Below are 26,521 nucleotides of genomic sequence, written 5' to 3' on the forward strand. Positions count from 1 at the left end.
ACTTCCGCCCTCGCCGTGGCGTCGCTGGGCGTCGCGACGTCCGCAATCTCCTCGGCCCCATCGCCATTTCCATTTTTGCTCCTTTCAACAGTGACTCTTCTGATATGGCATAATTTATTAGCCGCTCATTTGAGAGTGCTCTCGCGGAGGCTTTTACCAGTGGCGTGCCCCTGCACCCCTTCTCTTTTTTTGCGCGTCCAGCAGGCAGCGCGGAACGACTCGGCGGCCCGCGTCATCGCGCTGCTGCGTGGCGCTTTCGTCGCTCTGTCTCTCTCGCACCCTTTCCTGCCTGGCTGGTCCGCTCGTCGCCACTCGTCGCACGCTTCTCCTCCGTTGGCACAAAGGCTTTGGCTTTCCCGCCTTTCCAAATCAAAAGGAAGGCGCGAAAAAGGGAAGAAAGGCGCTCCCTTTCCTCTCCCTCGCTCCGCTTGCCTTCCTCGCAGCGAACTGTCACGCATCTATCCGCGAGTCGACACTCGCCGCGATATTGCTTCGCGATATTGAACGCCCTCCTTCCTGCCCCCCCCCCCCTATTTCCCCCGGTGGCCGACAAGCCACCGACATTTTCCCATTGAAATGCAATCAATTTGTTTAATTTCGACCGGCAGCGCAGCAGCAGCAGTGGTGGCGCCGGCAGCGGACACTCCGACCTCGGCGGCCACCGCACCGCCTCCACAGGGTAGGCCCTCTGCGGGGCGTGGCGGGGCGTGGCGGGATGGGGCGGGGCGTGGCGGGGCGGGGCGTGGCGGGGCGGGGCGTGACAGAGCGACGGGGTGGCGTGGCTGCGCTTCTTGGCGCAAGGAGCAGTTTCCTTGGCGTTTCTAATAAAGCCGGCTGCCGCCCTGTTCTTATTCAACCCCTCGTCTCTCTCCTCTTCAAGTCCCTCCTGCTCGTCGTCGGGCTCCGTCGTCCACGTCGCCCTGCTCCCTGTGCGTCGTCGTCGTCGTCGCGTCCCTCGCGGGGCCAGCCTCCCCCCCCCTTTCCCCTTTCGACTCCACCTGCCGCCCCTGTTGCGAGGGGGCACACGCGTCGCGGCGTCGACATGGCAGGGTGTGCCACAAAATGGCCGTTGTTGCAAACTCGTTAAAAATCAAAATCCCCGAGGGGATGGCACGGTGCGCACACCAACGTGAAACTTCGACAAACACCGAAACGACCAAACAAAATGCAACCAGTGTAGAAGGGGAAGAGGCTGGCAACAGGATCGCCCATTGTCGGGTCCCCCGCGCCACGGCCCGCCGCCCCCTGCGTGTTTAGGGCGGGTCGCATCCCCACAACACGGCGGGCACGGCACCGAATGGGGTCGCCAGGGGGCGGGGCGGGGCGAGGTGGATTGGTTGAGGGGGCGCGGTTGACGGGGGGGGGGGGGCTGGTTTGGTTGAGGGGGCGCAGGCCGCGGCGCAGGCGGTGGAAGGAGCAAGTGGAAACAAGGATAAGCGGCGGGGGTTGCGAAGACGCGCGAAGACGTGACGAAGAGAAGACCAGGGGCGGCAAGGAGTATACGGAGGGAGCACGAAGACGCAGAAAGATGTGGTCGGGCGGGGAGGGATCAGTGTGAGAGAGAGGGGGGACAGAGTCATTTAACGCGGCCGAGAGAGAGAGACAGAGCGAGAGAGACAGAGCGAGAGAGACAGAGAGAGAGAGAGAGAGAGAGAGAGAGAGAGAGAGAGAGAGAGAGAGAGGGAGGGAGGGAGGGAGGGTGCGAGTTACACCGCGTTGAACGGCGTCAGGGAGGGCCGAGGCAGACGGACAGGCAGAAGGGCGGACAGAAGGGCGCAAGCACGAACACAGAGGGAGGCAGGCAGGCAGGCTGCTGGGAGAGAGAGAGAGAGAGAGAGAGAGAGAGAGAGAGAGAGAGAGAGAGAGAGAGAGAGAGAGAGACGGCACCAGGCCGCGCGGCGTGCGTGCGACGAGGAGAGCCCTATCGGAATGCAGATCACATGCTATGATACACCGTTTTGTCATTTGGACGCCCATGGCCGCCACCCCGTCCCCCACCACCCCGACGGCCCCCACCCCGGCGCCTCACCCCCGTGCCCGGGCTTCATTTCGCCCTATCCTCCATCCGCCCTCTCCAAACCGCCGCGTCCCACCCCTGGCCTGCCGCCCCTGCCGCCCCTGGCGTGCCACCGCGTGACGTATGGTGGATGTGGCGCCACAGGCCGGGCGTGGCGGGGCGGGGTTGGGCGGGGCGTGGCGGGGGCGCTGCGAGAGCGCTACGCTCCGCATGCTTTTCTCGCGGTGCTACAGCTCGGCGTCCACTCTCTCCCCGTGGGCTGTCGCTGCTGTCGCGCCGCGGGCGGCCCGCCCCGCCCCGCCCCGCCCCGCTCCGCCCCGCCGCCAGCGTCACCCTTAACCCCTGCCGCTGTCGCCGCACCCCTCGGGCGTCGCTCGGCGCGTCGCTGGGCGGCGCCAGCTGACAGCTTACCACACCACAATGATTCGACTGGAAAAGAAGGAGTTGTAACGGGGGAGCCGATAGACGACGCGGCGAGGACGGCGACGACGGAGCCAGAGGCGGCGTGGATGAAAGGAGGAAACAAGAGGAAAAGGAAAACAGACCCTTTCCATCAAGCTGGTGACAACATCCCGACAGCTTACATCTCTCTCATGCCTTCCTCCCTTTCTCTCGAGGGCGTATGAGAAATTGGCGCTCGGCGCGATGTGTTCCCTTTGAGACGTGTTGCGCTTTCCGCAGGGCCGCTGTGTGTTTGTGTTGCTCCGCGGCCGTAAAGACGGCCAAGCACCACAGCGCAGTGCAGCCCTGCGGCCCAGGTACAACTCCGTGATAACATTATCAACGTCGCGTTGCATGGCGTTGCCTGGCGTTGCCTAGGCAACCGGGTTTGCCGGGCTGCACCGAAAGGTCACCACGAGCGGCGACGCGGCGACGCGGCGTCGCGGGTCGCCCCGTGCACGTCGGCAAGCCGTGCTGCCATGGCAACGCGCGGCCAAGGCGCGCCAAGGCGCTGGCACTTCCCTCCGACCAGAGGGCCTCCAGGGCCTCCGCGGGGAAAAGCGCGGGAGCGCCACGACTAACAGGGCCTTCTTCGTGAGTTCGTGTGTTCGTGTGGAGTGATCGAGCGCGGCGACTCACCGCGCTGCTGCGCTGCTTTGGGGGCAGGTTGTTGCAAAACACAGTGGCGGGGCGTGGCGGGCGCAGCGCGACACGTTCTGCCAATTGCAGTGAGGTTGCGCCTCTCGCCGCGAGAGCGCGCCACGCAGCGCGGCAGTCGACCTGCGGCGCGGGGTATCGCCTCCGACTGGCGCGGAGTATCGCCGCAGGCCAATGTGGGCCATGCGGACTGGGTCGAGGGGTATCGCCCGTGCGCGCGCTGGCCTTGTGCGTCGCACTCCGCGTGATGACGAAGCGGTCGTATACTTACAGGATGTGCGCCGTTCGCCTGGGATGCCCGCTCGTAAAGTCAGAGGACTTTGAAGGTTGCCTTCCAAAGTTTATGTTTCCCTGTCCTGCAAGCCTGCGGCAGAGCACGAGGTATTCCTTATGCGCAGCTATTGGCACATTTTTACAACTTGCGGTGGGTGTGTATGTGTGTGTGTGTGTGTGTACTCATATTTGTATTCATTCTCCTTCAATTTTTCTGCATTACCACTTCTGAAACGGTCTAGTAATTCCAACGATCCACCGTAGCTTCACGCTGGGACCGCTTAACAAATTCGAAGATAAATCAGACTAGGTCCGCTGGGCTCTTGGTACAGTAGGTCGCTCTCGCTGTAGCAGCTGTAGCCTGCAGGGGATACTCCCCGTTCGTCATGCTTTGTATTCGTAGGGTATTGCCGCCCTCGCACTGCTCCGGCGGCTCCGGCGATACCCCACGCCTCCGAGCCGCGCGCCTGTCATTCCCCGCTTCCCTCAACCCAGGTTATTCTAATGGTTTCCCTCCTTTATTCTGGGATTGCGCGAGTGAGAGGAACAGTGTTGATGCACGCGAGAGGAAAGAGGAGGGAAGACCGAAGAAAAACAGAACAGGCGAGGGCGACGACAGGGCGAGGAGTACCTCAGTCGGTCCGCCCAAGTCTCCCGTCCTGTTCCCCACGTTCACGTTCCCCCACCCCCTTCACCGTCCGGCCGTCCGGCCCCCTCCCCACTCCCCACCCGGTCCCGGCCGTCCCGGCGCGCGACGCAGCGCAGCGCTCGGCGGCGGAGCTCGGAGCTCTTGCACCTCCAGAGAGACAATCGAGTCAAGCCAGTTCAGTTGGAATCTAGTGTCCGCGCCGTGCACACCGAACCCTTTACCTCACGTTTAGTGCCGCCGCGTCTCCGCGTGCATCGCTAGTGCTGTGTAGGACAAGCTACCCGTCACCATGTCGGCCGGACTGAGCTGCGGGAGCAGCACCATCAAGTACCTCCTGTTCTTCTTTAACTTCCTCTTCGCGGTGAGTGTATTGGTGGTGTTTTGGTCGCTGGCGGCCACCAGCCCGTCCTCGCCGGCGTTTGGCGTCCACCTCTGGACGCCGCCCGGGAGCACAACAAGCCCCCCTCGGCCGTCGGCGCCGTGGCCCGGCCCGCCGCGACGCGTCAAGTTGGCCGGCGCAGCGGCGCGGAAGATGATCGTCGGCCAAAACACGCGGCCTCTCCCTCGCACGCCCACGCCTCGCCAACCACGCCCCCGCCCCGGCGAGCTGCGCGAGCTGGGGGCGTGGCGAGGATGTTTCTGTCGACGGCGACGGCTCCGCCGCTGCCGCTCAGCGGGTTCCTCGACGCCGTCGTCGTGGAAGGACAACAAAGCCGTGAGGCTGCATGGCTGTGTCCGTTGGCTCTCGCGGCGCACCGGTGGACCGACACCGGCGAGGCAGCGTAGCTGGAAGCGTTCCCCCCCCCCCTCCTCTCCCGAGGATTCCTTGTGTCCTTGAAGGCGCGCTGCCGTGGGGGAGCGGAGGGAATCCGGTTCGGTGCTCGTCTTCGGTCCGAGGAAGTCGGCTTGCCTCTTGTTTCCCTGGGCTTGCTCGACCTATTACGCGCCGGCCCGACCACCGCCACCTGATTGGTTTTAGTGCTTTGTCTTTCTCTCTCGCACTTATCGTACTAGTAGCCCCGGCACGTAAGCCGGCAGTGGATTGGTCACGGTGCGCTGCGGAGAGGAGCAGGTGCATCTGGGAGGCAGGGGCGTATCACCTTTCGGTTTTATTTCCTCAGTTTCTATCGTTTTATAAGAAAGAAACGAACGGACAGTGCAGCAAAAAGAGCTCCTTCACGTTCTCAAAATAGCTTTCTATTTCCTTCTGGTCAAAATGCGGCCGCACTTTGTTTGCTGTCGTTTACGACGTCCGCTCTGGGCACGTATGCTCGTGCTTATTGCGCTACTTGGCCTGCCGGGCGTGCGCCGCGACACCGGCGGCGGACCGATTCCGCGCAGTGTTTCGTCGCTCTGTCTCTCTCGCACCCCTAGGATAAGGCCCATGAGTGCGAGAGAGACAGAGCGACCGAAACACTGTTCGGAATCAGCCTGCGGCAGGCCTAGCGGGCCGCACGGCGGCGTGTCAGGCGGCAGTGTAGCAGTCAACAGGTGCTCGACCTGGCGTGGCGGCCGGCCGGCCCGCCCGTATGTCCTGCTCGCTGGCCAAGCTGGCCTGCTGCGCTGCTGGTCGTTGCGGCTCCAGTGCACATTTCCCTACGAGGTGCGCGTCCCCGTCCCCAGGCAGCCGTCGCTCCCCTCACGCCGCGGGAGGTTCCCACGGTCCGCCGTCGCGCCGCGGACGGCCTGGGCACGGCCTGGGCACGGCCCGGCGGGGCGGCTGTGACACGACGGCCATTCGATACAGTATGCGAGTCGCCTTCCGCGTCCTGGACGAGCCGCAGACTGAGTCTGAGAGTAGTTTTGGTCGCTGTCTCTCTCGCACCATGAGAGACGCTTCATGAATGAGGGGGACGGAGCGACGAAAACGACTCACGGGATCAGTCTGCTGGCAGTGCATGGCTGTGAGCCCTTCGCGGGGCCCTCCGAAATGGAGCATCTGGGTGCGGCGTGCGGGTCTTCCCTGCCGTCTTGACTGCCTTGCTTGACGGCGGGGAGGATGAGGATGTCGTCGGCCTGCACGGCGCGGGCTTCCTGCGCGCCCTGCTGGCCCTGCGGCGGCCTAGAATCGCCTTGTGGTCGATGGTGCGTCGCGCGTCGCAGGGCGGCCCGGGCGGCCAGTGACGGGCAGGTGCATGCCGCCGGCCGCCACCCCTTTCTTGCTTCCTTCCTTCCGCGAAGCGCGAAGCTTGCCGAGGGTATTGACTTGGAGAAAGCAACGACCCGCGCCGCGTTCGCCGTGTTTGCCGCGGTTTGGCGCAGCGCATCGTTTGCTGTCCGAACGTATGGCTTTCGTCGCTCTGCCTCGCTCGCACTCGTGGGGCGTTCCGAAGGGGTGCGAGTGGAGCAGCATAGCGACGAAAGCACCGTTCGGAATTCAACGGCGGGGCGCGTCCTGACTGTCCTGACCGCGCGGCGTGCGAGTTTTAGTGGCGCGCTAAACGAGAGATGACTGTTCCCGTGTTAGAGCGCGCGTGCCAACGTGCCAACGCGCCCCGAAGCGGGGTGCTAAACGTCGACCGGGCGGAGTGGCTCAGTCAGTGTCGATGAAGCGTTTGAACAGCACGCCGCCGGCCGGCCGGCGAGGAAAGTCCGCGCGCCCCCCGCGGACCTGTCGTACGATGACTGATCTCTCCCTTCCCAGGATGGCCTCCCGCTGCCGCCATGCCGCCTGCAGCCCAAGCTGGCCATCTCCGCTTTCGCCGCGCGCTGCGGCCGTGCGGTGCGCCTCGTCTCGTCTCGTCATGCCCCTCTGAGTCACCGCACCGCCACGGCGCGAACCTGATTCGCGCGCTCGTCATGTCGACGTAATGGCGCACCGGCTCACCTTGCTTTATCGTCGAGGTGCTGATCTGGGGCGCCTCCAAGACCCCGGCCGGGCCGGAAGTGTGGTCCTTTGAGATGCCCTCGCCTTGCCGACGACGATGGCGGCCGCGGCTGCGCTCAGTTCGCCGTGGTCGCTTGGTCGGCGGCGGCGGCGGCGGCGTGTGGGTCGCGCCGCGCCCGGCCCGCCCACCTCCACGCATTCTTACGCAATAAGTTTCGAGCCGGCCTGCCGGCCTCAGCGGCGGTCTCGTCCACTCTCCCTCGTCTCAACCACCACCGACACGCGAATGTCGCGCGGGACGGACGCGGGTTCGAATCCCCGCGTCGGCGGCTTTGATGCGGCCTCCAATTCCCTTTCCCTTTCCGTGTAATAATAGCACTACTGTTCCCTAATGAGGCGGGCCGGGCCGTTGAACCTGGTCTAGCCAGCGGCGTGGCAGCACCCCATCGCTCTGTCTCTCTCACTCTCCCGCGGGTCACCCTATGAGAGCGAGAGAGACGAACGCTGTTGAGAATCGGGCGCGATGCTGGCCGGCGGCGCGGAGTGCATTGCCTAATGCGTCCCCCGGCGTGCGGCGGGGCGTGGCGGCCGCGGCGGCCTGCCCGAGTGGGCACTGTTTTCGGTTTCCCCGCCCAGACTCTCCGCGCGGCCATCCGTCTAGCCCGTCTAGGCCGCCTTAGTGACGGGGAATGCTCTCGCGGGCCGCATTGCCTGGCGTTGGCCGCGTTGGCGGCGCATTCCGCGCGTTCGGCCCGAGGGGAGGGTCTCCGTGGTGTCCGCTGAGTGGGCTTATCGCTGCCTAACGCTCCGCCCCGCCGCGGCCAGGTCACGATCGGCGGCCGCGACCGCCAGCGCAACAAAGAGATACCGCAGGGTATCGCCGGGTAGGAGGCTGTCCCTCCCGCACTCGTGTGGCTCGGCGTAGGGGTGCGAGAGGGACGGAGATACCGTCGGGTGACTTATTGATCCCCGATTTGGGGTTTGGTCCCGGCGCAGGCAGAACCGGCCAAACCCACCGCGACCCGCGCCGACCGCGCCGCAGCAGCAGCCGCGGCTGGCTGGGCTGGGTGGCTGGGTCATGCAAAGCGATGGCGCGAGTACCTACCGGCGAGATGTGGCAACGTCGCCGTTGTACTACGGCCTACGGCCGGCCCCCTGGAAAACTCGACTCGCTGCACCGGGTTCAATACACACTGTTAAATGTTTAATGTCTGCTGGACACATTTAAGAAATTTAGTACTACTCTGCGTGTGACACGCAGTCATGTGGAAGTGGCCCCACGTCCCGCGGTAAGGCCGGCGACGCAGGGTGCGTGCCGAACTCATTGGAACGCCGCTTGGTCGCGTCGTCCCGCGAGGCAGCGCGACACGTCCGACACGGCGCGAGGCGCTCCTACTGCACACACACACACAGGTACACACAGGTGCTCATGGCGGGCTCGGTGACTCACCGCGTGTCCTGTGACGCGGTCGCGGGTGGAGCGCTGCATTGTGTGTGTGGCCGGCCCGCGAGCCTTGTGTTGCCTTGCTACCCCGTCCTAAATATAACGAGGACTGTTTTGGGGTTTGTGGTTCGCGGCGCCCTGCTCCCCCTCGGCCGCGCTGGCTGCAGTGTTTGGAGCCTACTCAAGGCCCGCTCTGCCGGCACGCTGTGTGTCTTGGCGTTGAGGCCGCGGCGCCGCGTGCCTCCGTGTCCGTGTAGCTTTCGTCTAGCGGCGGCGTGGCGGCGCTGGCGTTGGCGCGCTGCCAAGACACATCCCCGCCGGGAAAGGCGCGGCGCCGCGTGCCTTCCTGTTTAGTGTTTTGTTTCTGGTTAAAAGTGTCCGACGCGGCCGGCACTCGAACCCGCGCCCCGTTGCGGGGTAGCGCGTAGAGTCCTGCGCCGCGCGGGCGTACCGCGTGCAGGCAGTCGCCGGGTGGGCGCGGCGCGGCTGCTGACTCGATTTCGCGCCGTGCTCCTGGGAGGGGCCTGCAGCCGGCTCATTTCGAACAGCGCTCTGTCGCTCTCGCCCTCTTTGGGCGTCCCGCGAGGGTGCGAGAGAGACCGAGCGCAGTTCGGAATGGAGGCCGGCCTGGGTTGTTGCCGCTCCCACGCACGCGCGTCGTCGTCGTCGTCGTGCTTGTCGCGGCTGTCGCGCGGGTCAACAACGGCCGCGTCGCTGCACTGGCTGCTGCAGCTGCGCGCGGGTCGAACGACGGCAGCGTCTGCCTGGAGGCTGATACCGAACAGTGTCGCTGTCTCTCTCGCACCCCTAAGGGGCGTACCGAACGCGCGAGAGAGACAGAACGACGAGAGGGGGCTGTTCGGAAGCAGCTTGCTGAAGCCCGCTGGAATGCACCCGTGACCTCTGCCCGGTCGTTCCCACTGCAAGAGGGAATTCTCTCACCCCCCCCTCCCCATTTTCGCCGCGGCCTTCGGCGCGGCACACACACATCTCGGTCACTCGCGCTCCTCGCGGCCGCGGTCGCGGCGGCGCCGTTTAGGTGCAGGAAGCGGCACTTAGCGGGGTCGCGTGACTCGCCGGTCGCGTCGGCCGAATTCCCAGCCGGACAGCTGCAATGTAATTTCAATGCGTGTTGGTGTTTTTGCTTTTTGGAGGCTTCGTAACTAGCGAGATGTCCCGCGCAAAGAGGCTCCCTCCCGCTACTCCGCTGCAATGTATCGTCGTTCAAGGCTGCCTTGGCGGAGCGCGGGCAGGGCCTGCTGGGCTTGCAGACTGACTCCGAGTCGTTTTCGCCGGTCTGTCTCTCTCGCACTACGTAATGGGGCGTTCCGTATAGGTGCGAGAGGGACAGAGCGACGAAAACGACTCTCGGAATCAGTCTGCTGAGCCGGGGGCTCTCGCCGCAAACCGCTCGTTTCCTCATTACCAGCAGAGCGAGCCAGAGCGCCACTTGGCCCGGCCGGCGGTCTCTAGCAGCGAGCAGCCGCTGAAAAATCAGTGGGGCAGCTGGCTTGACTCGAGTCGGCCGCTAAAAGCGTCTCGACGCGTGCCCCGTCCAGCCGTCTGTTTTCCAAAGAGTCGCTTCGTCGCTCTGTCTCTGTCGCCCCGTAGGGGTGCGAGAGAGGCGGGGCGAGGCCTGGGGTCGCGCTGGCCGCTGCAAGAGGGCAGTGCAGTATCGACCCTCGCGTGCGGCGTCTCGCCACGGCGTCTCGCGGTGCGGGCGATCAGCTTTCTTTTTGGTCTTGCCGTTTTGCCGGAAGGGGGCGCGGGTGTCATTAAATAGCCATCTGGCCGTGCGGGCCGTGCGGGCCCCTCCGCCACTAAGCGTAGCGCCCCGCGGCTGGAAAACGACTGGCCTTTGAGCGGCCGGGCCAGCCGGGCCCCCGCGAGGGCCGCGATCACTCGTGTGGGACAATCGGCGCCTGACGTCAGTCACCGCCACATCGTTTGGCCGGAGCGGCGAGCTGGCCTGCCGGCCTGCCGGGACGTAAAGACCCTCGTGGAACTGGTCGCGGACGCAGCCCCTTCCCGTCTGCTCGGTGCGGAAGGGGGCGGGGCTGGCGGGGCGCTGGCCGCCGGCCTTCACCCCGGCGGCGCGGCCGGTGCTCGGCGAATGTCGAGGTTGCCCAGGATCCTCTGCTGCTGCTGCGGCGCACCTGAGACTCGTTTGTTGAAGCTGCCGCCAACAGGCCGGCGGGGAGGGGCGCCGAGTGACCCTAATTGGGGTGGTCGTCAGTCAGCCCTTCCAGCCCTTGCAGTGTGGTGGCGGCGCCTGCCTCAATATTTCAGGGCGTGGCCGTGGCGGGGCGCTGCTTGGCGGTTGTCGGGTCAGCAGAGCGGCGGGGTGCAACGCCTCGGCCCCCTGCAGGCGCTGCACCTGACGGCGGCCTCGTCGCGTGCGCCGGGTCGTTGCCACCACAAGGATGCGCCTCCCCCCGGGCTGCCCCACAAGGCCCTTTCGGACGTGACTGCGACTCGGCCGCGAACGGCCAGGAACCACATCGTCGTGCACTGGGTCGCGCGAAAATTAGTCTGAGCGCGTCGCGTGTGCTGCTCGTGGGCCAGTAGTGTGAGCAGGTGGGGCGCCGCCACGCGACTCCACGCGGCGCCACGCCTCGCCATGGAAGGCGATCCATTTTTCGCGTCGTACAGTACGACTCTGCCACGCTGACCTTGACAAAAGTCGTCCGCCAGGCTAAGCCCGAGCCCGGCCTCTTGGTCGGCGCCTGGTCCGGGCCTGCGCTGTCTGCGCACTCGACGCCGCCGGGACTTCTGCGGACTGATTCCGAAGACTTGTCTCTGTCGCACCCCTACAAGAACATGATGGTCCTGACGCTCCTTGAGTGCGACGGCGAGACGGCGGCAAAACTCTGGCCGCCTGCTTTGTATTCCGACATGCTGACGGCGTACGTAGTCCCGGGTCCCTCGCGGCCCGGTGGTAGCCCTGGGCCTGACTTGGCCGGGTCGCGTTGCGACGTGGCCGCGCCGCCACCATGCTGAGCGTGGCTGGGCGAAGCGGCGAAGCGGCGAAGCGGCCATGACGCCTGGCTGTTGTTGCTGGTGCTCATGGCGCGGCACGCCACGGCCAAGGCCACCGGCGGCGGCCGCACAGCGCGCACGTCTCCTTACTGGCGGTTGACGCTCTGCTGGCCTTCCGCGAGGAGACGAGCGATTTCTGGAGCGGGCGATGCGATACGCCTTGCCGATTGTCTCTGTCGCACTCATGGGGCGGTTTGTAGGGGTGCGAGAGAGACGGAATTCCTGGGCTGGCAGCCTGGGTGCTTCGCTCGGCCGGACGCACCATTATCTCGCATGGGCGTCGCGCGTCGCACTCTCCGACGGCGACCGCGGGGATGGGGGGCGGGGGCGGGCGACGCTGCGTGCGCTTCGCCTTCGTCTAGGCCCTCGTATCAACATCCGTTCCCCCTCCACTCCATGCGTTACCCTCCCTGTCAACCGTCAACCTGGAGGCGCCCGTCGTGGGAATACCGACCAGGAGACTGGTCCGCTGGCGTTTCGTCTCTTTCTCTCGCTTACACGGACCGCACTGTGAGTGCGGCAGCCAATCACCTGCCGCGCCTTCCCTTCTGTGTATAAGTCGGTAGGACTTGGAGGTCTTGGAGCGCATTTTGATGTGTGTGCGTTGTGCTTGCAGTTATGCGGACTCCTGCTGGTGGTCCTGGGCGCTCTGTCGCTACACGCCACGGCGCCGTTGTCGCAGATCGGTAACCACCTCGGCTCCTCGGCCATCGTGCTGCTGATTGCCGGCATCATCATCTTCGTCATCGCCTTCTACGGGTGCTGCGGCGCCGTCCGCGAGAGCCACTGCATGCTGGTGACGGTAAGTGTCGCATGTTCAAGGGGCGGATCCAGAGACGGGTTCGGGTTGGAAAGGGATAGCAGATTGACTACTTACAGGGCCAAAGTGTGACTTACGCCTACCATCCAGGTGGCCTCGTCGCGTAGAGATCCGCGCTTGTTCGCCGAGAGGGTTCAAAGTGTCCGCCAGGTTGGCTCAGCCCTGACTCTGGTGTTTCAGTTCGCCGTGCTGCTCCTGGTGATCATCGTCGTCGAGGTGGTGGCCTGCGTGCTGGCCTTCGTGTACAGCTCGCAGGCGCACGACGAGGTGAACCTCGGCATCAACAAGCTGTTCGAGAACGCGAACCAGGGCGACGACAAGCTGGCCGGCGAGGCGGTCGACTACTTCCAGAAGAACGTAAGTGCTAATCGATGCAAGGCATGTTCCTCCTCGGTCCGGGAGCACGGTGGCTTACTTCGTGTTGTGTTTGCAGCTCAAGTGCTGCGGCACCAACGGCCCCTCTTTCTGGCAAGGCCTTTCGCTGCGCCCCTCTTGCTGCGGAGGCCAGAGCGGCTGCACCGTCATCACCGCCTACCAGGACGGCTGCAAGCAGAAGATCGAGGACTTCCTCGTCAAGAATGGCAAGATCGTCGGCGGAGTGGCCATCGGCGTCGCGCTGGTCGAGGTGCGTGTCTGGAAGCTGGTAGGGTTGGGTGGGCTCGTCGGCGACCTGGACCAACTAAAGTCACCCTCTGTTCTGTTCCAGCTCCTCGGAGTGTGGTTCGCGCTTGGACTCGCCGGCGCCATCAAGAAGGCCGAGCGGTCGCGGTACTGAACATGGATCTCTGTCTCGCCAACTTGATTGGTTTTCAAGATGATCAAAACAAGTCTTCTGTTCTTAACCCTCGTACTTTAGGCTGTTTAAGTTTTAAATTATTGTTTTCATTCCTGACTATGACTTTTTAGTTGTGTTCTGTACCCTGCGAGTGCCTGCAAGGGGAATGCATAGACGACATGCCTAACAGTGTCGATGCAGTATATCCGCTGCTTCAAGCAAGTCCAAAGAAAGTTGTACAGTTACCGGTATGGACAGTATTTCCGTCCTGTGTTTGCCACTTTATTGCCTTGAAGTGAAACTTCCGAAGAATAAAAAGAAAAGGAGTATGTTAAGATTTTGTATAATTTTATTAAATAGATATTATGAAATTAAAAAAATTAAATTATGTGAGCGTTATTTTTTAACCCGGCCTGTGGCCCAATAATTGCTGCGGTTGGCCATTGCACCGACCGCGAGCGACCAATGCAGACATTTGTCGGCCGGACTTCCCCGGTGGTCGTGACACTGTAACAAGGCCCGCGAGGACGGGCGGTCGCGGAGGGCCGCTTCCGCAACGTGGAGCTCGTGGAGCCAGTCCAGCCAACGCGCCATTCCATTCTCTCATTGGAATCCACTCGGTGCCGCTTGGCGCTTCGCACGCGTCCGCGGCCAGGCGGGGCTGCGGGGCAGGCGGGCACAAGGCCGCCGCGCGGACAAAGCGCCGTGCGAGGGGCGGGGCGGGGCACTCGGCCACACCGCGCCAAATTGACCACTGAAGTAATTTTTGAAGCTTGACGGCGACAGAAATAGAGGACGGCCTGTACTGCATCGGGCCTCGCGCCGCGCCGGCTCGGCTGGAGTCCACTGAGTCCACCCCGATACAACTGATACACTGTTCCACGAAGCCGCGTGAGGCACAGCATAGGAGCGTTTGCACGGTGCGTCATGGCTGCGGGCGTCTCCTTGTAGGAGTGCCCCACGGCGTGGCCCCATGGCGTGGCCCCATGGCGTGGCCCCATGGCCAGTGCACTTCGCACGCAGTGCGTACGCCGCTGCCGCCCCGGAGGCCCCCCGCCTGCCCTGCATGTTGGTTGGTGTTGGCGGCGCTCGACCGCGCCTCGCGCCCGTCCGTCCGTCCGGTCGTTCTGCCTCAACTCCCCCAGCCCCAGCTGGGCGATGACGGCGTCAAGCTCGACGAGCGACGCGCATATCGCGCACTGTCGCGGCCAGTGGCGTTTGCGGCGCAGCGTTGGCGTTGTGGACACGGTGTGACCGCCGGAAGCGATTCGCAGAGCTGCAGCCTGTCTCTCTCGCACTCACGGGGCGTCCCGTACAGAGATGACGTGTTTTCCTCGTCGGTTTCCTGCCGTGGCGATCAAGGACTCCGCCAAACTGAGCTCCAGTTTTTATTCTTTTTGCCGCGGAAGCCGGTCACAAGTCTCCAGGGAGTGCCTGCTGCTGGCAGGTCCCCGGAAGGCCCGGAGCGGCCGGAAGAAATGCAGTGTCGGCGTCGGCCTTCCAGCGAGCACCCAGCCTGGACTCCAGAGCCTGGACTCGGGCTCGGCGGCTCTGGCAGGGAGCTGGAGGGGACGGAGCAGGCCGAGCAGGTTGGCTGGAGTGACCTGTGGAGTCGCTCGGCTGGGGTCACGGGCGCCTCGCTCGCGGGGCGTGGCGGGGCGTGGCGGGGAAGGGCGGGGCGTGGCTGGCCATTGCTATCTGGCATCTCCTCGCGCGTTCCTCCCTCCACCTTGCATTTCAGAGGGTTTCAGAATCTCGAGTTACGATTGTCACATCATCGGCAAATAAAATGAATTCGCTAGGGCGTTCAGTTCAGTATCCCCTTTGGTAAAGGTCACTGTCACATGCGACAAGTAAGTTAAAGTTGTTGCTGAGCCGCGGTGCCGGGTGGGTTGCCAACCTCCATCTCCTTCGCCGAGTTGCCTAGGGAATTCCAGAACACGCTGTAGGCCACCGGTGTCAGGCCACTGGCAGGGCGACGCACTCAGCACGGCGTCAGCACAATTCCGAAAAAGGGCCAGCTCGGCACGCCCATGGGCGCGAACCGTCAATCGCCGCCCCACATTTTGAAATCTGGAATGGTCAGTGAAATCTGCAGGCGCGCCAGGATTCTTCCCAGGGGAAGAGATGTTGCGCTTTTTGCCTGCGTACAGGGGGCCTGGAGTACCCAAGGTAATCCCCCCCCCCCCCAAACTTCCTGACAGTGGCGTGCGCAGAAATTTAGAAAGGGGGGGGTCAGGCCACGCTTTTTGCCTACTTACAGGGGGAAAGTGACGCAATTTGCCTACCTTTCAGGCGGCTGTCTAGTGGCCAAAGGGGGGGGTCATGACCCCCCTGACCCCCCCCCTGCGCACGCCACTGCTTCCTGAGGATCCACGCCTGATATGAACGTTCGCAAATTCTAGATCTGGTCCCCGTGTAGTTTGGTACAGGAGGCGTTCCGCTGGGACGGTCTCGCGAGCACCGAGGCGCCCCCTTCAGTCCGTCGTCCCTCTCGTCCGCGCGGTTCGCAGTGACATCATCCTCTGGATTCTAAAGCCAAGTCGTCACTCCACTCGCAGACGAGCCTCTAGCCAGCGGCGCGGCCACGGCACCGCCACGTCACCCATGACTTCACACACGCAGCTCCGCGCAGCTCTCGGCAAAGTGCTTTCGAGACTCAATTCAATTCAAGAGGATTGGCCAACGCTTGCCAATGCGTGGCTGCAGATGACACCAATCGGCCGCGCACGTGCCTCAGAGTCGTAGAGTCTTAGTCGGTTAGTCCACTGTAGGACTCTAGTGCTCTAGTTGGTGCGTCATCGAAAAGTTACAGCGTGGGTGTGCCCTAAAAAAATGTACAGAGAGAGAGAGAGAGAGAGAGAGAGAGAGAGCGAATTAAATGGTTTAATATTGAGAAGCAATATTGTATTTATTTTATATAGGAAGTTACGCTCTGCTGATCACGCTGATCACATTACATTTAGCATAACATTTAGCTAAGATTCAATAGTGTCTAAATAAAAGTGAGAATATCACAAACTGTTCTGAAATTTACTGAACAATGCTTATGTCACATGAGAGAATTAAAAATACCTGTATAAAAAACAGAATAATAAAATAATTTGTGATGAATGAAACCCCACACACCCTCAATACGTATGCAGTATCTCATCATTTTTCCAATGTCACAGCCACAATAGATAGTTTTGCTTCTTCTAAACATGCGATTAGTCCTTAAGAGTAACATGTATGTTGCTGCTACATATACCCTTCACATCACAAAACAAAAAGTAATTGAATGTGCCTGTCAGACAGCAGCATTCCTGTGCAGTGTCAAACATGATGATTGGTGAGGCTCATTTCCAATACAATGTACATCTATGATACAGAATAAAAGGTGTTACCTGTAACCACATGCCAGTAACCATGGCAGCGACAGTTTCATTTGAAACACTTCCTAGCAAACAAATTATGGGGTCATGATTTCATAAGACATTCATTCTTGGGGAAACAATAGTACTATGTTTACTGTGTCAAGATAACACAAAGTTTATAAATACTATATAACCTTCCAACAAAAACAACAATGTTTGAAAATAAAAAGATAACTTAACAGTCATATCTTTTATAATAAAAAAACAAAGATTGAGTCTCATTTACTGCATTTCCTTAACAGTTTTTACCATTTTCCTGTCAGTATTTGAAGTTAAGGTTCTCTATACACTGTATTAAAGAAAAACCAACAAGACACTTGCTGTAAAACAATCTCAACAGACAATTACAGTGCATCCAGTCATAGCAGCTTTTTTTAGCAGAATAATTAAACTAATCTCATGATCAGCAGATGGAATAAACATGTAACATGTGCGATGGAGTCCATTTACACACACAGTCAGTTAACAGAATGATAAAATTATGCATGTGATTAAAGAGGGAAAATATCACACAAACCACTTCTATTAATGTACCGTGGTTCAAATAATGAAAACATATTTTATGGCAATTTTAATTTAGTATAATACGTTAATGTGATTTACTTTGGCACAAGGAAAACAATACTTATTTGGGATCAATAGAAAGAAGTGTCAGTGACAAAGATCTTTGAGTACATGTTGTGTGGGCACATATTTTGACACAGAGCAGAGGAAAAGGTACGAATACTGTAAAGTCTGGAAGTATTCATGTACAAGCAGCCCATGACTCACTACCCGACACAATGGTTGCTCAAAATGTTTTCTCTCTAACAAGGCTTTTAAGTCAAATAAGGCTTTGTAAACTTTCTATGTAATATAATAGAAGCCACTCTTTGCGAAGAAAACTTTCAAAATAACAACTTAAATGGCTAGATTATCAATTTTTTTTGCTTGATAACTTTTTTTAATGAAACATATCCATCTTACACATGGGTTAAATTGGAATGTAGTGTTTTGGCTACCATTTCCACCCCAATTGAAAAGTAAACTAAAAAGCAAACTTGAAATTAATGGCAATTCTTTCAATGCCTGCTTTTGTCAAGAGGTAAATTTCGATACATCACAGTATATTATGTATTACATACAATATGCTGCTTAACAATTCCAAAAGAAGAGGATACAATACTGACTATCTGTCTGCTTCCCATTTGATGAGGGAAATGTCAGATAAAGAATTTAATCAAAATAATCTTTTTATCAGCGCTAAGGTCACTGGTTATTCACCAGAAGTTTTGAATTCGAGTTATCCAGGTATCATCGCGCAGAGCAGCACCTGGACGTTGGCTTGGTCACCTTTCCAGGAGCTGCTGTCGACCCTAGGTGTTGTTCTGCTTGTTGGAACGAAGTCTAGCTAGGCCAGATCTCTCTTCTTCTTCATCACTAGTGTAAGAAGACATTCCAGCCACTGCACCACAGCGAGAAGAAGTAGCTTGAATTAGCTCCTGATCTGGTCCGGCTCGGTCTTCATACAGAAATAAATGCAAAGTTTCCTCAAATATTCTTGCCTCAGGGAATTCAACCTTAGAGAAGACAGATACATGAATGTAGCAAAAAAATACTTTGAAGAATAAATGAGAGCAAAAGTAAAATGATGAACACTAACCTTAGTATGCTTTTTGTCAGTTGCATAAACAATCGAGGTGCAGCAAACTTCAGCAACCCTCTTCCCATGTCCATAAAAAGACCAACAGCATATTTCACTAGATCCAATAACATCTTTTATAAACATCAATCTCATACTATACCGAAGTGATAACTTATCAAAAAGCTCTATATTTTTCAAGAGGTTATCATCAGAGGTACTGAAAAAATATGGTTGTTAAGGTTAGAGAAAAATAATTTGAAGTTGTTTGACAATTCGATGGTTGCACATTCTTGTTACCTTGTATAAGAGTATTTGTTATTGTGTCTATTTATAAGAAGCTTAACTATAGGCTGAAAAAGGGAAAGACAAATTAGAAAAACTTGAAGTGAATGAAAATATAAATTCCAATTATTAGCTCAGAAAAGAAGAATATAGAGCTTCAGTACCTTAGTTGTTGAGCCTATGAGGAGTTGCTCTTCTTTCTGTGATGTAATCAGAGCTACTCTACAAATCGGCTCTGCATCCCTTTGCTTTTTCTGCAAGGCTCGTTCACAGCTTTCAGCGAGATCAGAAATGCAATAATATTTGGCTTCAGCAAGTAATTCAGCTGTCTCTTTCGCAGACTCAGGCAGTGGTATACATCCATCTCGCAGAAAATTCAAAATAGATCCGAAATGGTTTCCACATCGATCAATCAAAATCCAACCTGTGCAACACACAACGTTCAGTAGGAGTTAGTCAGTAGGCGCATAAATACCAATGTCTGATATAAGTAAATATTTATGAACAATATACCTTCAGAGTCTGTCAGAACTTCCATGCGACCGCTGAACATTGCTCTTAACATAGTATCATGTTTGGTTAGGGTCCCAATGGTTGTGTAGTGCAGGGACCCCCCGATGTTTAGTTTGACATACTGAGACGGATTTCCTCTTAACACCCTACCAACGCGATCACCCGACATAGTCGAGCAATCTAACACACTTGAGTCCTCAATTTTAAGAGTTTGAAAGTCAAATTGAGCTAAACTCGTCATGAATTTGACTGTAACAAATGAGCTGATACACCAAACTTCAGTTAGTTAAGCATTTTGGTAAAGGGAAAATGAGCCAGTAGACAAAAGTCCAGAGCCTGTAACAGCTTCCATACAGCTTGGAAAACAGTTTTAAGCTCGTTGCCAATTACGAAAATGCAAACAGAAGATAGGGCAAATTAAGTAAATACACTATCGAAACTTTAACTTTTCCCAACACTAAAAATTGCAGCAGAGCAGACGACGGAGCTGTGCATCACTAAAATATTGACACTATAACTCAAACCACTTCTTCCGGGTACAAAAAGTTTTTTTCAATGCATTTTCTTACTAACAATCTTAATATTATGAGTTGCTAGAGAAGAAAACCATAATGTAAACACACAAAAAAATACCAAAGGCTTTTCCTCTGTATTTTCAATGTAAACGTTGTCCACCCTTCGCCGAAGTTGCCCAGCAGCACCAACATGCGAAAACAAAATTTTCTTCGAGGCAAGCTGAGCTGCTTTGAGCTGCTTTGTTTCCATCTTTCTAACTGTAAAAACATCGTGCTTTCTCAATTTATTGACGGGAAGGATTAGAGATTGATTAAACCATCAGAACACCAAGTTTAATGCTAAACTGATGATGAAATTTCCTGGCTGGACCCAAGAGACGGCACCCAAGCCACAAGTAAAGAAGAAGAAAAGAAATCCCCGGCTCACAGAAACTCAGACGGACACGCTTTCTTCCGGTGTGTCGCTACGTGAAGTAAACGCGAGTAGGTATGTGTTTTGGAATCTTTATCTGGACATTAATTTGCAATCGGTTTGTATTGATCCTTGGACTGCCCATCAAAATTTTCGCTTACATTCCGTTCTCGCTCTTGTTAATTGAGTTAGTTCTTTCTCATTATGTCCCGGCGTTAAAGTGATTTGTTGTGTGTTGCCTGCGTTTCCTAACCTTCACACTGGTGCGGTTTGGGTAAACTGATTTCGTGCAGCTGTTTCTCTGTAAATTCCTTCTATTTTCAGTTGCAAGCTACGTTTGTTTTGCTTGCTCTTCAATGCGTTCTTTCGAGAACTTTTTGTAGTTGTGACTGCGCGCTGTTGTCTGCACTAGAAAAACACTGTTTGTCGTGTGCGGTGTCTTTATGTTAAAGATTCTGTTGTTCAAGTTTAAGACCGTATTTTACGCTTGCTGCCCTCTTCCCCTCATTTTGTCCTGTCATGTGAATCCTTAGTGTCGCGCGACGTTCCTTGTTTATACTCACTGACAAGTGTTTGGCCTACCAAGAGATCCAATGCTAAGTTGCTCCCCAATATTTGCTGTCACTCTTTGCCATTTGTTCTAAACGGAATTTTTGTCGTTTTAGCCATGGCTCCTCGTTATGAATTGGCCGTCGGCCTCGACAAGGGCCACAAAACCACCAAGATCCGCTTCCTGAAGTCAGCCAGCGAGAAGGTTGACAAGCAGAACAAGCTTCGTCCTGCCAGAACAAAGGGAGTAAGTAATAGACCTTTGTATCATTGACCTGTATTTTTGGAAGGCCAGTTTCCTCACAGTTTGTTTTTTTCGCTTGCAGACCCAGACCAAACACACTAAGTTTGTCCGTGATCTCGTCAGGGAAGTTATGGGACACGCACCTTATGAAAAGCGTGCCATGGAATTGCTGAAGGTGTCTAAGGATAAGAGAGCCCTCAAGTACCTGAAGCGCAGGGTAAGTTAAATTCATGCTTTAGTGTCAATTAAAGAAAATAGATTTACCACATGAAGTTCTTTATCCAAAGGCACAGTTTGCAATTTCTATTGCTAAGTCTAGACATAACAGTGTTAAGGCTTCTTACCCCTTTATTGTATGGTGTGATGTCAAATTATCATTATATATCAATATTTTGTGTAGTAGTTCACTTATCTTTTGCTCATTTGTTTGGTGTCTCTTCTGCTTCTAAGTGGCAGATTTTAATGATGATTGTTTGCTTGTGTTTCAGTTGGGCACCCACATCCGTGCCAAGAGGAAGCGTGAAGAACTGGGAGCTATCCTTACCCAGATGCGTAAGCACGCCAAGTAAATGTCAGTTTAAATATTCCAATAAAAAAATCATAAAACCACCTTGACTAATTTCTCATTTCACATTGACTAATTTTATATTATGTTGATTCTTTCTACGAATCTTCCTTTCCTTTCCAAACTACGTGGCTCACTTGTAACAGTCCTCAAAAGCAAAAGTCGGTCTGACTGCTGTTGTCCCTGCGTTAAGAAATTGTGGTAATTTTTCTAATGAAGTGTAGTGGTGAACAGAGGAAACAGCCTTGTGAAGTGAATTGGCTGACCAGAAGAATTGCTTAATCTTGTCTCTAATTTTGAAGTGAAGACCAGTATCTTCATCAAAATTGCTCATGAAGTGACAACTCTGGCTACAACGCCGCTAAACACAAACCATTGTCTTCACTAGAAATGGAAAACTGTAGCTCCACACCTGCACTCTTGCTCTCATTCGCCGTTGACATTTCCACGAGGATTTGGCAGCGGTCGCTACCCCATGTCTCTTGTGGAGTCTCGGTCAGGGCGTAGCGCCAACGAGGGGTATGGACAAGGCGAGGGATCTCCGAGGCGAGACGGGTAGGTCTTCGAACCTCCGCCAGGACGCAGCAGGCTGATTCCCTTCCCAGCAGTTCTTTGTCGCGCTGTCTCTCGCACCCCTACGGAGGACGACCTTGAGATAGAGTGAGACACAGCGACGAAAGCATTGTTCGGAATCAGCCTGCGGGGGCTGCTCTCGGAGTGAGGGGAAGATCAAGGCCCACTCGCTGAGAAGAGAACTCGGAACAAATAGACGACATTTACGTCTGGATTTTATGCGTATGGCTGCCATAGCAGATAGTGAAGGGGGTGGGTGCGGCTAAAGTGAGACTCTTTACTACGCAAGTTGTGACAGCGGGCTGTTTCTAAACAGCGCCGCTTCGCTCTGTCCCTCTCGCACACCGCCGCGACGCCCTATGAGGGCGAGAGAGACAGAGCACCGCTTGGAATCGGCGTGACGTGATGCCGAGAAATGCGTTGCTGATCAGGGCGAAACGCGACGGTAGCGGTGTAGCGGCACGCCCTCACGGCCCTCACCCATCCAGCCTCCTCGACCAATGGGACCATGGCAGCGCCCTCCCAGGGCATCTAGTTTTCTGCATCGGCTTTGGGCGCAGAGAAGGCAAGACAAGTGCACAATAAATACTGTGCGCGAAATCTGAACGGCGTCACGGTTATAGGGGGGGGGGGGACTCAAGGCGGAGGGTTGAAATCCATCCACATACTGACATTTTATTTATTGCTTCTGACTCCAGGACAGACACGTATTCGGCACCTTCTACTCTGCTGCTGCCGTGCTAGCTGCTCACTCACTCCACTTTTCTGATTCAAGTTCGTGAACCCGCTCCTTGCTGGAGGATAGGGGAAGGGAGAGAGGGCTCTGCCACGCCGCTCCGCGCCGCTCCACGGTCTCCCAGTGCTGCCATGTGTCTCAATTTGCCAGAAGCTTACCTAATCGTAATCTGGAGGCGGCGCGGGGCTGGTCGCGTCGTCGTCGTCGTGGGTCGGGGCTGCCGGGCCGGGCGGGTTGGAGGCGCCAGCGCGCGCTAGCGCCAAAGCAGGAGGGAGTTGAGGTGTATGGCGGGGAAAGTTCTCACCTCGGCCCGGTCGAGGCAGCCGAGGCCCTGGCCTGGCCCCTAGCCCTGGCCTGCGTAAACACGCTAGAGGACCGCCATCCCCCGCCCCGCCGCCCCGCCCCCTCGGGACCAGCAACCTCATCACGCTCCAACGCCCCCGCCACCCGCCACGCGGCGTGGCCACGCCCCACGCCCTCGCTCACACGACACGCCGAGCACCCCGATCACGGCCTGGTTCGCCACGCCGCCGCTTGCCGCCGCCGGCCAGGGGGAGTGTTGTGTTCTGACCTCCCCAGGGGCGGTAATGGACTCACGCCCCGAAAATTAATCGAGAAAAAAATTAGGTGGGAGGAGGCCACGGGCGGATAGGCGCGGGAAATTGTAGGCCGGCGCTGGAGAGACTTCCGGCGCAGCAGGCCGATTCCGGACAGTGCCCTCGGCGCTGCCTCTCTCGCTCTCATGGGCGCAGCGAGGGGCGCAGCGAGGGGCGCGAGCGAGACGGAGACAGCGACGAACGCACCGTTCGGAGTCAGCCTGCAGGGGCCGGAGCGCCTGGCTCCAGGCCGCCGGGCTCGCGTGTCGAGTGGGATGCCTTCCCTGCAGGCGCTCCCCGCAAACAGAGGCGCGGACGGACGGACGGACGGGCTGCCCCACGCCACGCCACGCCACGCCTTTCCGGTCGGACCGCCGGGTAGACCAGAAAAGCCAACCACACCTGTGCCCTTTTTACGAAATTCTCACGAAAATCTGTCCCGTCGTGTGTGTGTTGCTTAGGGCCAGTTTGAGCCCCACCGCGCGTGAGTGGAAGTGTGAGTGTGCCTGAGTGTATGTGTTTGTTTGACTGTCTATACGTGTCCGTGCGTGTGTGTGTGTGTGTCCGTGTGTGTGTGTGTGTGTGTGTGAGAGAGAGAGGAGAGAGAGAGAGGGGGGGGGTTAGTGAATGAGTGGGTGTGTTAGAGTGTGGGTGAGTGAGGTAGTGAGTGTGCGGGGTCGTCAGGTCGCCATCTCGCAGCCCACCCCGCGCTCCATGTTGGCTTTTAATTACCGGCGTCGTGTGGAAGGGCGGGGTGGGGTGGGGCGGGGTGCGGTGGGGTGAGGCGGAGTGGCGGGGCCCCTGGCCGGGCAGTGACGCGGCGAGGACAGGGAGCGCCGCCGCAAGGGGCTCACTGTTTGCATCCGACTTTATCAAATAGCGTAGTAAAAAGGAGACGCCATCAGGCTGGCAAGGCAGGGAGGCAGGCAGACTGGCAGGCAGGCGGTTGCGGCGCTAACTGCAGTTGAGGAATGGCACAGCCAGGCTGCCAGGCTGCCAGGCTCCAGCGACGTGGCCGGCATGTCGTAAAAAGGCGCGCCGTGGCGGGGAAACGCTGAGATCGGCCGAGACGGGGATCGCGCGCTTTTGGCCTGATCCCAGGGAAGGCGAAGCAAGGCGAAGCTGCTGAGCGGCAAAGTTCGGTTCAGTGCGCCACGCGGCATGCACCGAGCAGCGAGTGCGGTGGAAGCTTAGATTAAGTTAAATCAAGCAGGGCGGCGCGGCCCATGCTACCGCTGCCACCTCATCGCCAGTACACTGGCTCTGGCGCGCACCCTCGGCGTCCCGGACTGGAAAATTGCCTCTCCGGCGGCGTCCGTCTGTCTGTCCGTCCGTCCGTCCGTCTATCCGCCTCTGTCCGTCCGTCCGTCCGTCCGTCCGTCCAGACACGCACCCTACTCGTCACCCTGGGACCTTCCCACCCACGCACCACCTGCCCGCCGCCGCCCGTCTGTTGAGCGAGCTGGAGTCTGCGCGACCTCGCCCGCGGCCCCGACTCCGACGCCGGCCCGGCGCGACGATGCGGGTGTTTTGGAACAGTGCCCCTTCGGCACTCCACCGCCACCCCGCCGCCCTCTCCTTGCGCGCGTCGCAAATTATAATAAATTATCATTCGGGCAAGCCGGGCTGAGCGCTCAGGGCGGCGTGTGATTTTTGAGCGGCACTGCACGGCTTGGACGGGGCCAGACATCAAAGGGTTGTCGGCCAGGCTTTGAAATGACACCGAGCGTGCTCGCCCACGAGCGCTAACTACACGCCGTGCGCCCCCTCATCAACCCCGTGACCGAGAAGCCCGGTTTCCACTGCACCAGCGGTCCCGCCGGGCCCCCCAGTGCCCCAGCAGTGCACGAGCGGCTGGATTTAATCCTCTTACCGCCAACCGCCAATCACGACCACCGCCGATCCGATGGGCCACTTTGCCAGTTTGGGCAGCGAGGTGGAGGATTACGCGACGTGGACGCGAGCACCGCGGCGGCGGAGTTGTCCACATTTCCGAGTCTTTGGAGGCCGCCGCCGCGGCTGGGCCGTCGAACCAGCAGACTGATTCCGAAGGATCGTTTTCGTTTCGTCGCTGTCTCTCTCGCACCTACACGGGGCGACCCATGAGTGCGAGAGAGACAGAGCGATCCTTCGGGCGAACTCAGCGGAAGAATGGCCGTGCCACCGCGAGTCCCAAATCATAATGCGCCTAATTCGCCTTTCCGTTTCGGCGCTTTTGTCGCCGTTAATTCCCCGTAGAGCTGCTTCCGCTCGGCAGGCTCGTTCCGGACACTGCTCTCGTCGCGCTGTCTCTCTCGCACTCACGGAGTGGCGCAGTGGTACGAGAGAGACAGACAGCCCGCTGCGCTGCCAAAGGCGACACGCCCTGCCCCACCGCCGCACCAGCTCCAATTAAAAGCGAATTAGTTAAGAAGGAAGACCGCCCTGGTGTCGCGGCGCGGCCCGCACGGCCCGCACTCCTCGCTTCCCGTCTTTGCCGTCAAAGGGACAGCACGCAAAAGGCAAAAGGCCCACAGAGGTCAGCTTCTTTTCGGGCAGCTGGACGGAAACCGCGGCGCGCTGGGCGGAGCGCCTGCGAAGTGAAGGGTAGGCCACACGCCACACGCGCTTGGCCGGCGGGTTGGCCTGGCAGCGCCTGACCGCGCCGACCGCGCCGACCGCGCCACCGCGCCGACCGCGCCACCGCGCCGACCGCGCCACGAGCTCGCCGTCGTCCGTTCCGAGTGCGGCGTTTGCGTGCGCTGGCCGGCGCCCCGGCTCCTGGCGGCCGTCCCCGTCACCGCCCACGCCAGCCGCGGTGCACGCCGTGCCTCAGAGGCCGGTGCCGCGGCGCCGCTTGTCGCAGCGTGACGCAGGACGGCGCCGAGCCCTGGGCGGAGCTGGGCGGAGCCCCATGCATGTGACTGCAGCGCTGGCCTTCGCACTGGGTGAGTCGAGTCGGAGTTGGCGCGCCACCGCCGCCACACTGGCGGCACATTCCCTCACCCGCTGATGTCTTCCTCGCAGTGGCGGCCACCTGTGCGACGGCGCCAACGTCCCGGACAACGCGGCCGTGGGGCGAGACGCGCCGCTCCTCCACAACGTCGTGGAGGCAACTGCCGATACCGCTGTCGCTTACTTCGACTGCGGTAGCTAAATCGTCAGCATCCACGCCGTCACCGTCGTCAACAACACAGTCGCTTTCAACGCTCTCGTCAGCAACGTCTCCGTCAACTACGCTGTCATTATCAACGTTGACGTCATCAACAGCGTCATCATCAGGACCGTCTGCGACACCGTCATCAGCGACAATGACGTCGTCCACGGTAATGTCGTTTTCGACGCCACTCTTTGCAACGCAGCTGGCGTCCAAGCTGAGGCGCCTGGAGTCACAGGCCGCGTCCAGCAGCGCGCTGGGCGTCGCGCTGGGCGTCCGCGCGCCCACCGCGGCCTACCTGGACGGCGCGCTGCTCTCCGGAGAAGGTAATCTTCCCAAAACGCTGTTGCACAGCGTCAAGGATGCTGACCCTGGGAGGCACCGCGACGCTGACGGCCCCGCCACCCTGCTTGAGGCC

The 26,521-nt window shown here is 58.4% G+C and overlaps 3 protein-coding genes across 5 annotated transcripts; 2 read left to right on the forward strand and 1 right to left on the reverse strand.

Moving 5' to 3' along the window:
- Nucleotides 1–4,140: 4,140 nt before the first annotated feature.
- Nucleotides 4,141–13,277, forward strand: LOC117654070 (leukocyte surface antigen CD53-like). The gene is made up of 5 exons (XM_034400224.1): nucleotides 4,141–4,398; nucleotides 11,964–12,149; nucleotides 12,348–12,524; nucleotides 12,601–12,792; nucleotides 12,874–13,277. The coding sequence occupies exons 1-5, from the start codon at nucleotides 4,327–4,329 to the stop codon at nucleotides 12,940–12,942; spliced, it is 696 nt and encodes a 231-aa protein (XP_034256115.1). The 5' UTR covers nucleotides 4,141–4,326; the 3' UTR covers nucleotides 12,943–13,277.
- A 2,557-nt stretch (nucleotides 13,278–15,834) lies between these two features.
- Nucleotides 15,835–19,464, reverse strand: LOC117652310 (BTB/POZ domain-containing adapter for CUL3-mediated RhoA degradation protein 3). Its single transcript, XM_034397125.1, has 5 exons — nucleotides 18,778–19,464; nucleotides 18,429–18,688; nucleotides 18,280–18,332; nucleotides 18,001–18,199; nucleotides 15,835–17,917 (listed from the first exon to the last, which is right to left on the reverse strand). Exons 1-5 carry the CDS (start codon nucleotides 19,016–19,018, stop codon nucleotides 17,714–17,716), a joined length of 957 nt encoding a protein of 318 aa, XP_034253016.1. The 5' UTR covers nucleotides 19,019–19,464; the 3' UTR covers nucleotides 15,835–17,713.
- Nucleotides 19,465–19,641: 177 nt separating this feature from the next.
- Nucleotides 19,642–21,106, forward strand: LOC117652313 (60S ribosomal protein L36). Of its 3 annotated transcripts, none has more exons than XM_034397148.1 (4): nucleotides 19,642–19,779; nucleotides 20,370–20,500; nucleotides 20,580–20,714; nucleotides 20,986–21,106. In XM_034397148.1, exons 2-4 carry the CDS (start codon nucleotides 20,372–20,374, stop codon nucleotides 21,064–21,066), a joined length of 345 nt encoding a protein of 114 aa, XP_034253039.1. In that variant the 5' UTR covers nucleotides 19,642–19,779; nucleotides 20,370–20,371; the 3' UTR covers nucleotides 21,067–21,106. The 3 variants fall into 3 exon arrangements, with proteins under 3 accessions (XP_034253039.1, XP_034253031.1, XP_034253046.1); XM_034397140.1 differs by having other exon boundaries at nucleotides 19,681–19,775; XM_034397155.1 differs by having other exon boundaries at nucleotides 19,742–19,822.
- The last annotated feature ends 5,415 nt before the right edge of the window (nucleotides 21,107–26,521 follow it).

The sequence above is a fragment of the Thrips palmi genome, unplaced genomic scaffold (genome assembly GCF_012932325.1).
Source record: "Thrips palmi isolate BJ-2018 unplaced genomic scaffold, TpBJ-2018v1 HiC_scaffold_10, whole genome shotgun sequence".
Classification (NCBI taxonomy): domain Eukaryota; kingdom Metazoa; phylum Arthropoda; class Insecta; order Thysanoptera; family Thripidae; genus Thrips; species Thrips palmi.

Excerpts from the sequence above, each read along its gene's own strand:
- LOC117654070 (XM_034400224.1), top strand. The coding sequence starts at position 4,327 with ATGTCGGCCGGACTGAGCTGCGGGAGCAGCACCATCAAGTACCTCCTG. Across the intron at positions 12,150-12,347 it reads GCCACTGCATGCTGGTGACG|TTCGCCGTGCTGCTCCTGGT; the intron begins GTAAGTGTCGCA and ends CTGGTGTTTCAG. Across the intron at positions 12,793-12,873 it reads TCGGCGTCGCGCTGGTCGAG|CTCCTCGGAGTGTGGTTCGC; the intron begins GTGCGTGTCTGG and ends GTTCTGTTCCAG.
- LOC117652310 (XM_034397125.1), bottom strand. The coding sequence starts at position 19,018 with ATGACGAGTTTAGCTCAATTTGACTTTCAAACTCTTAAAATTGAGGAC. Across the intron at positions 18,689-18,777 it reads AGTTCTGACAGACTCTGAAG|GTTGGATTTTGATTGATCGA; the intron begins GTATATTGTTCA and ends TGTGTTGCACAG. Across the intron at positions 18,200-18,279 it reads AACAAATACTCTTATACAAG|TACCTCTGATGATAACCTCT; the intron begins GTAACAAGAATG and ends ATATTTTTTCAG.
- LOC117652313 (XM_034397148.1), top strand. The coding sequence starts at position 20,372 with ATGGCTCCTCGTTATGAATTGGCCGTCGGCCTCGACAAGGGCCACAAA. Across the intron at positions 20,501-20,579 it reads GTCCTGCCAGAACAAAGGGA|ACCCAGACCAAACACACTAA; the intron begins GTAAGTAATAGA and ends TTTCGCTTGCAG. Across the intron at positions 20,715-20,985 it reads TCAAGTACCTGAAGCGCAGG|TTGGGCACCCACATCCGTGC; the intron begins GTAAGTTAAATT and ends CTTGTGTTTCAG.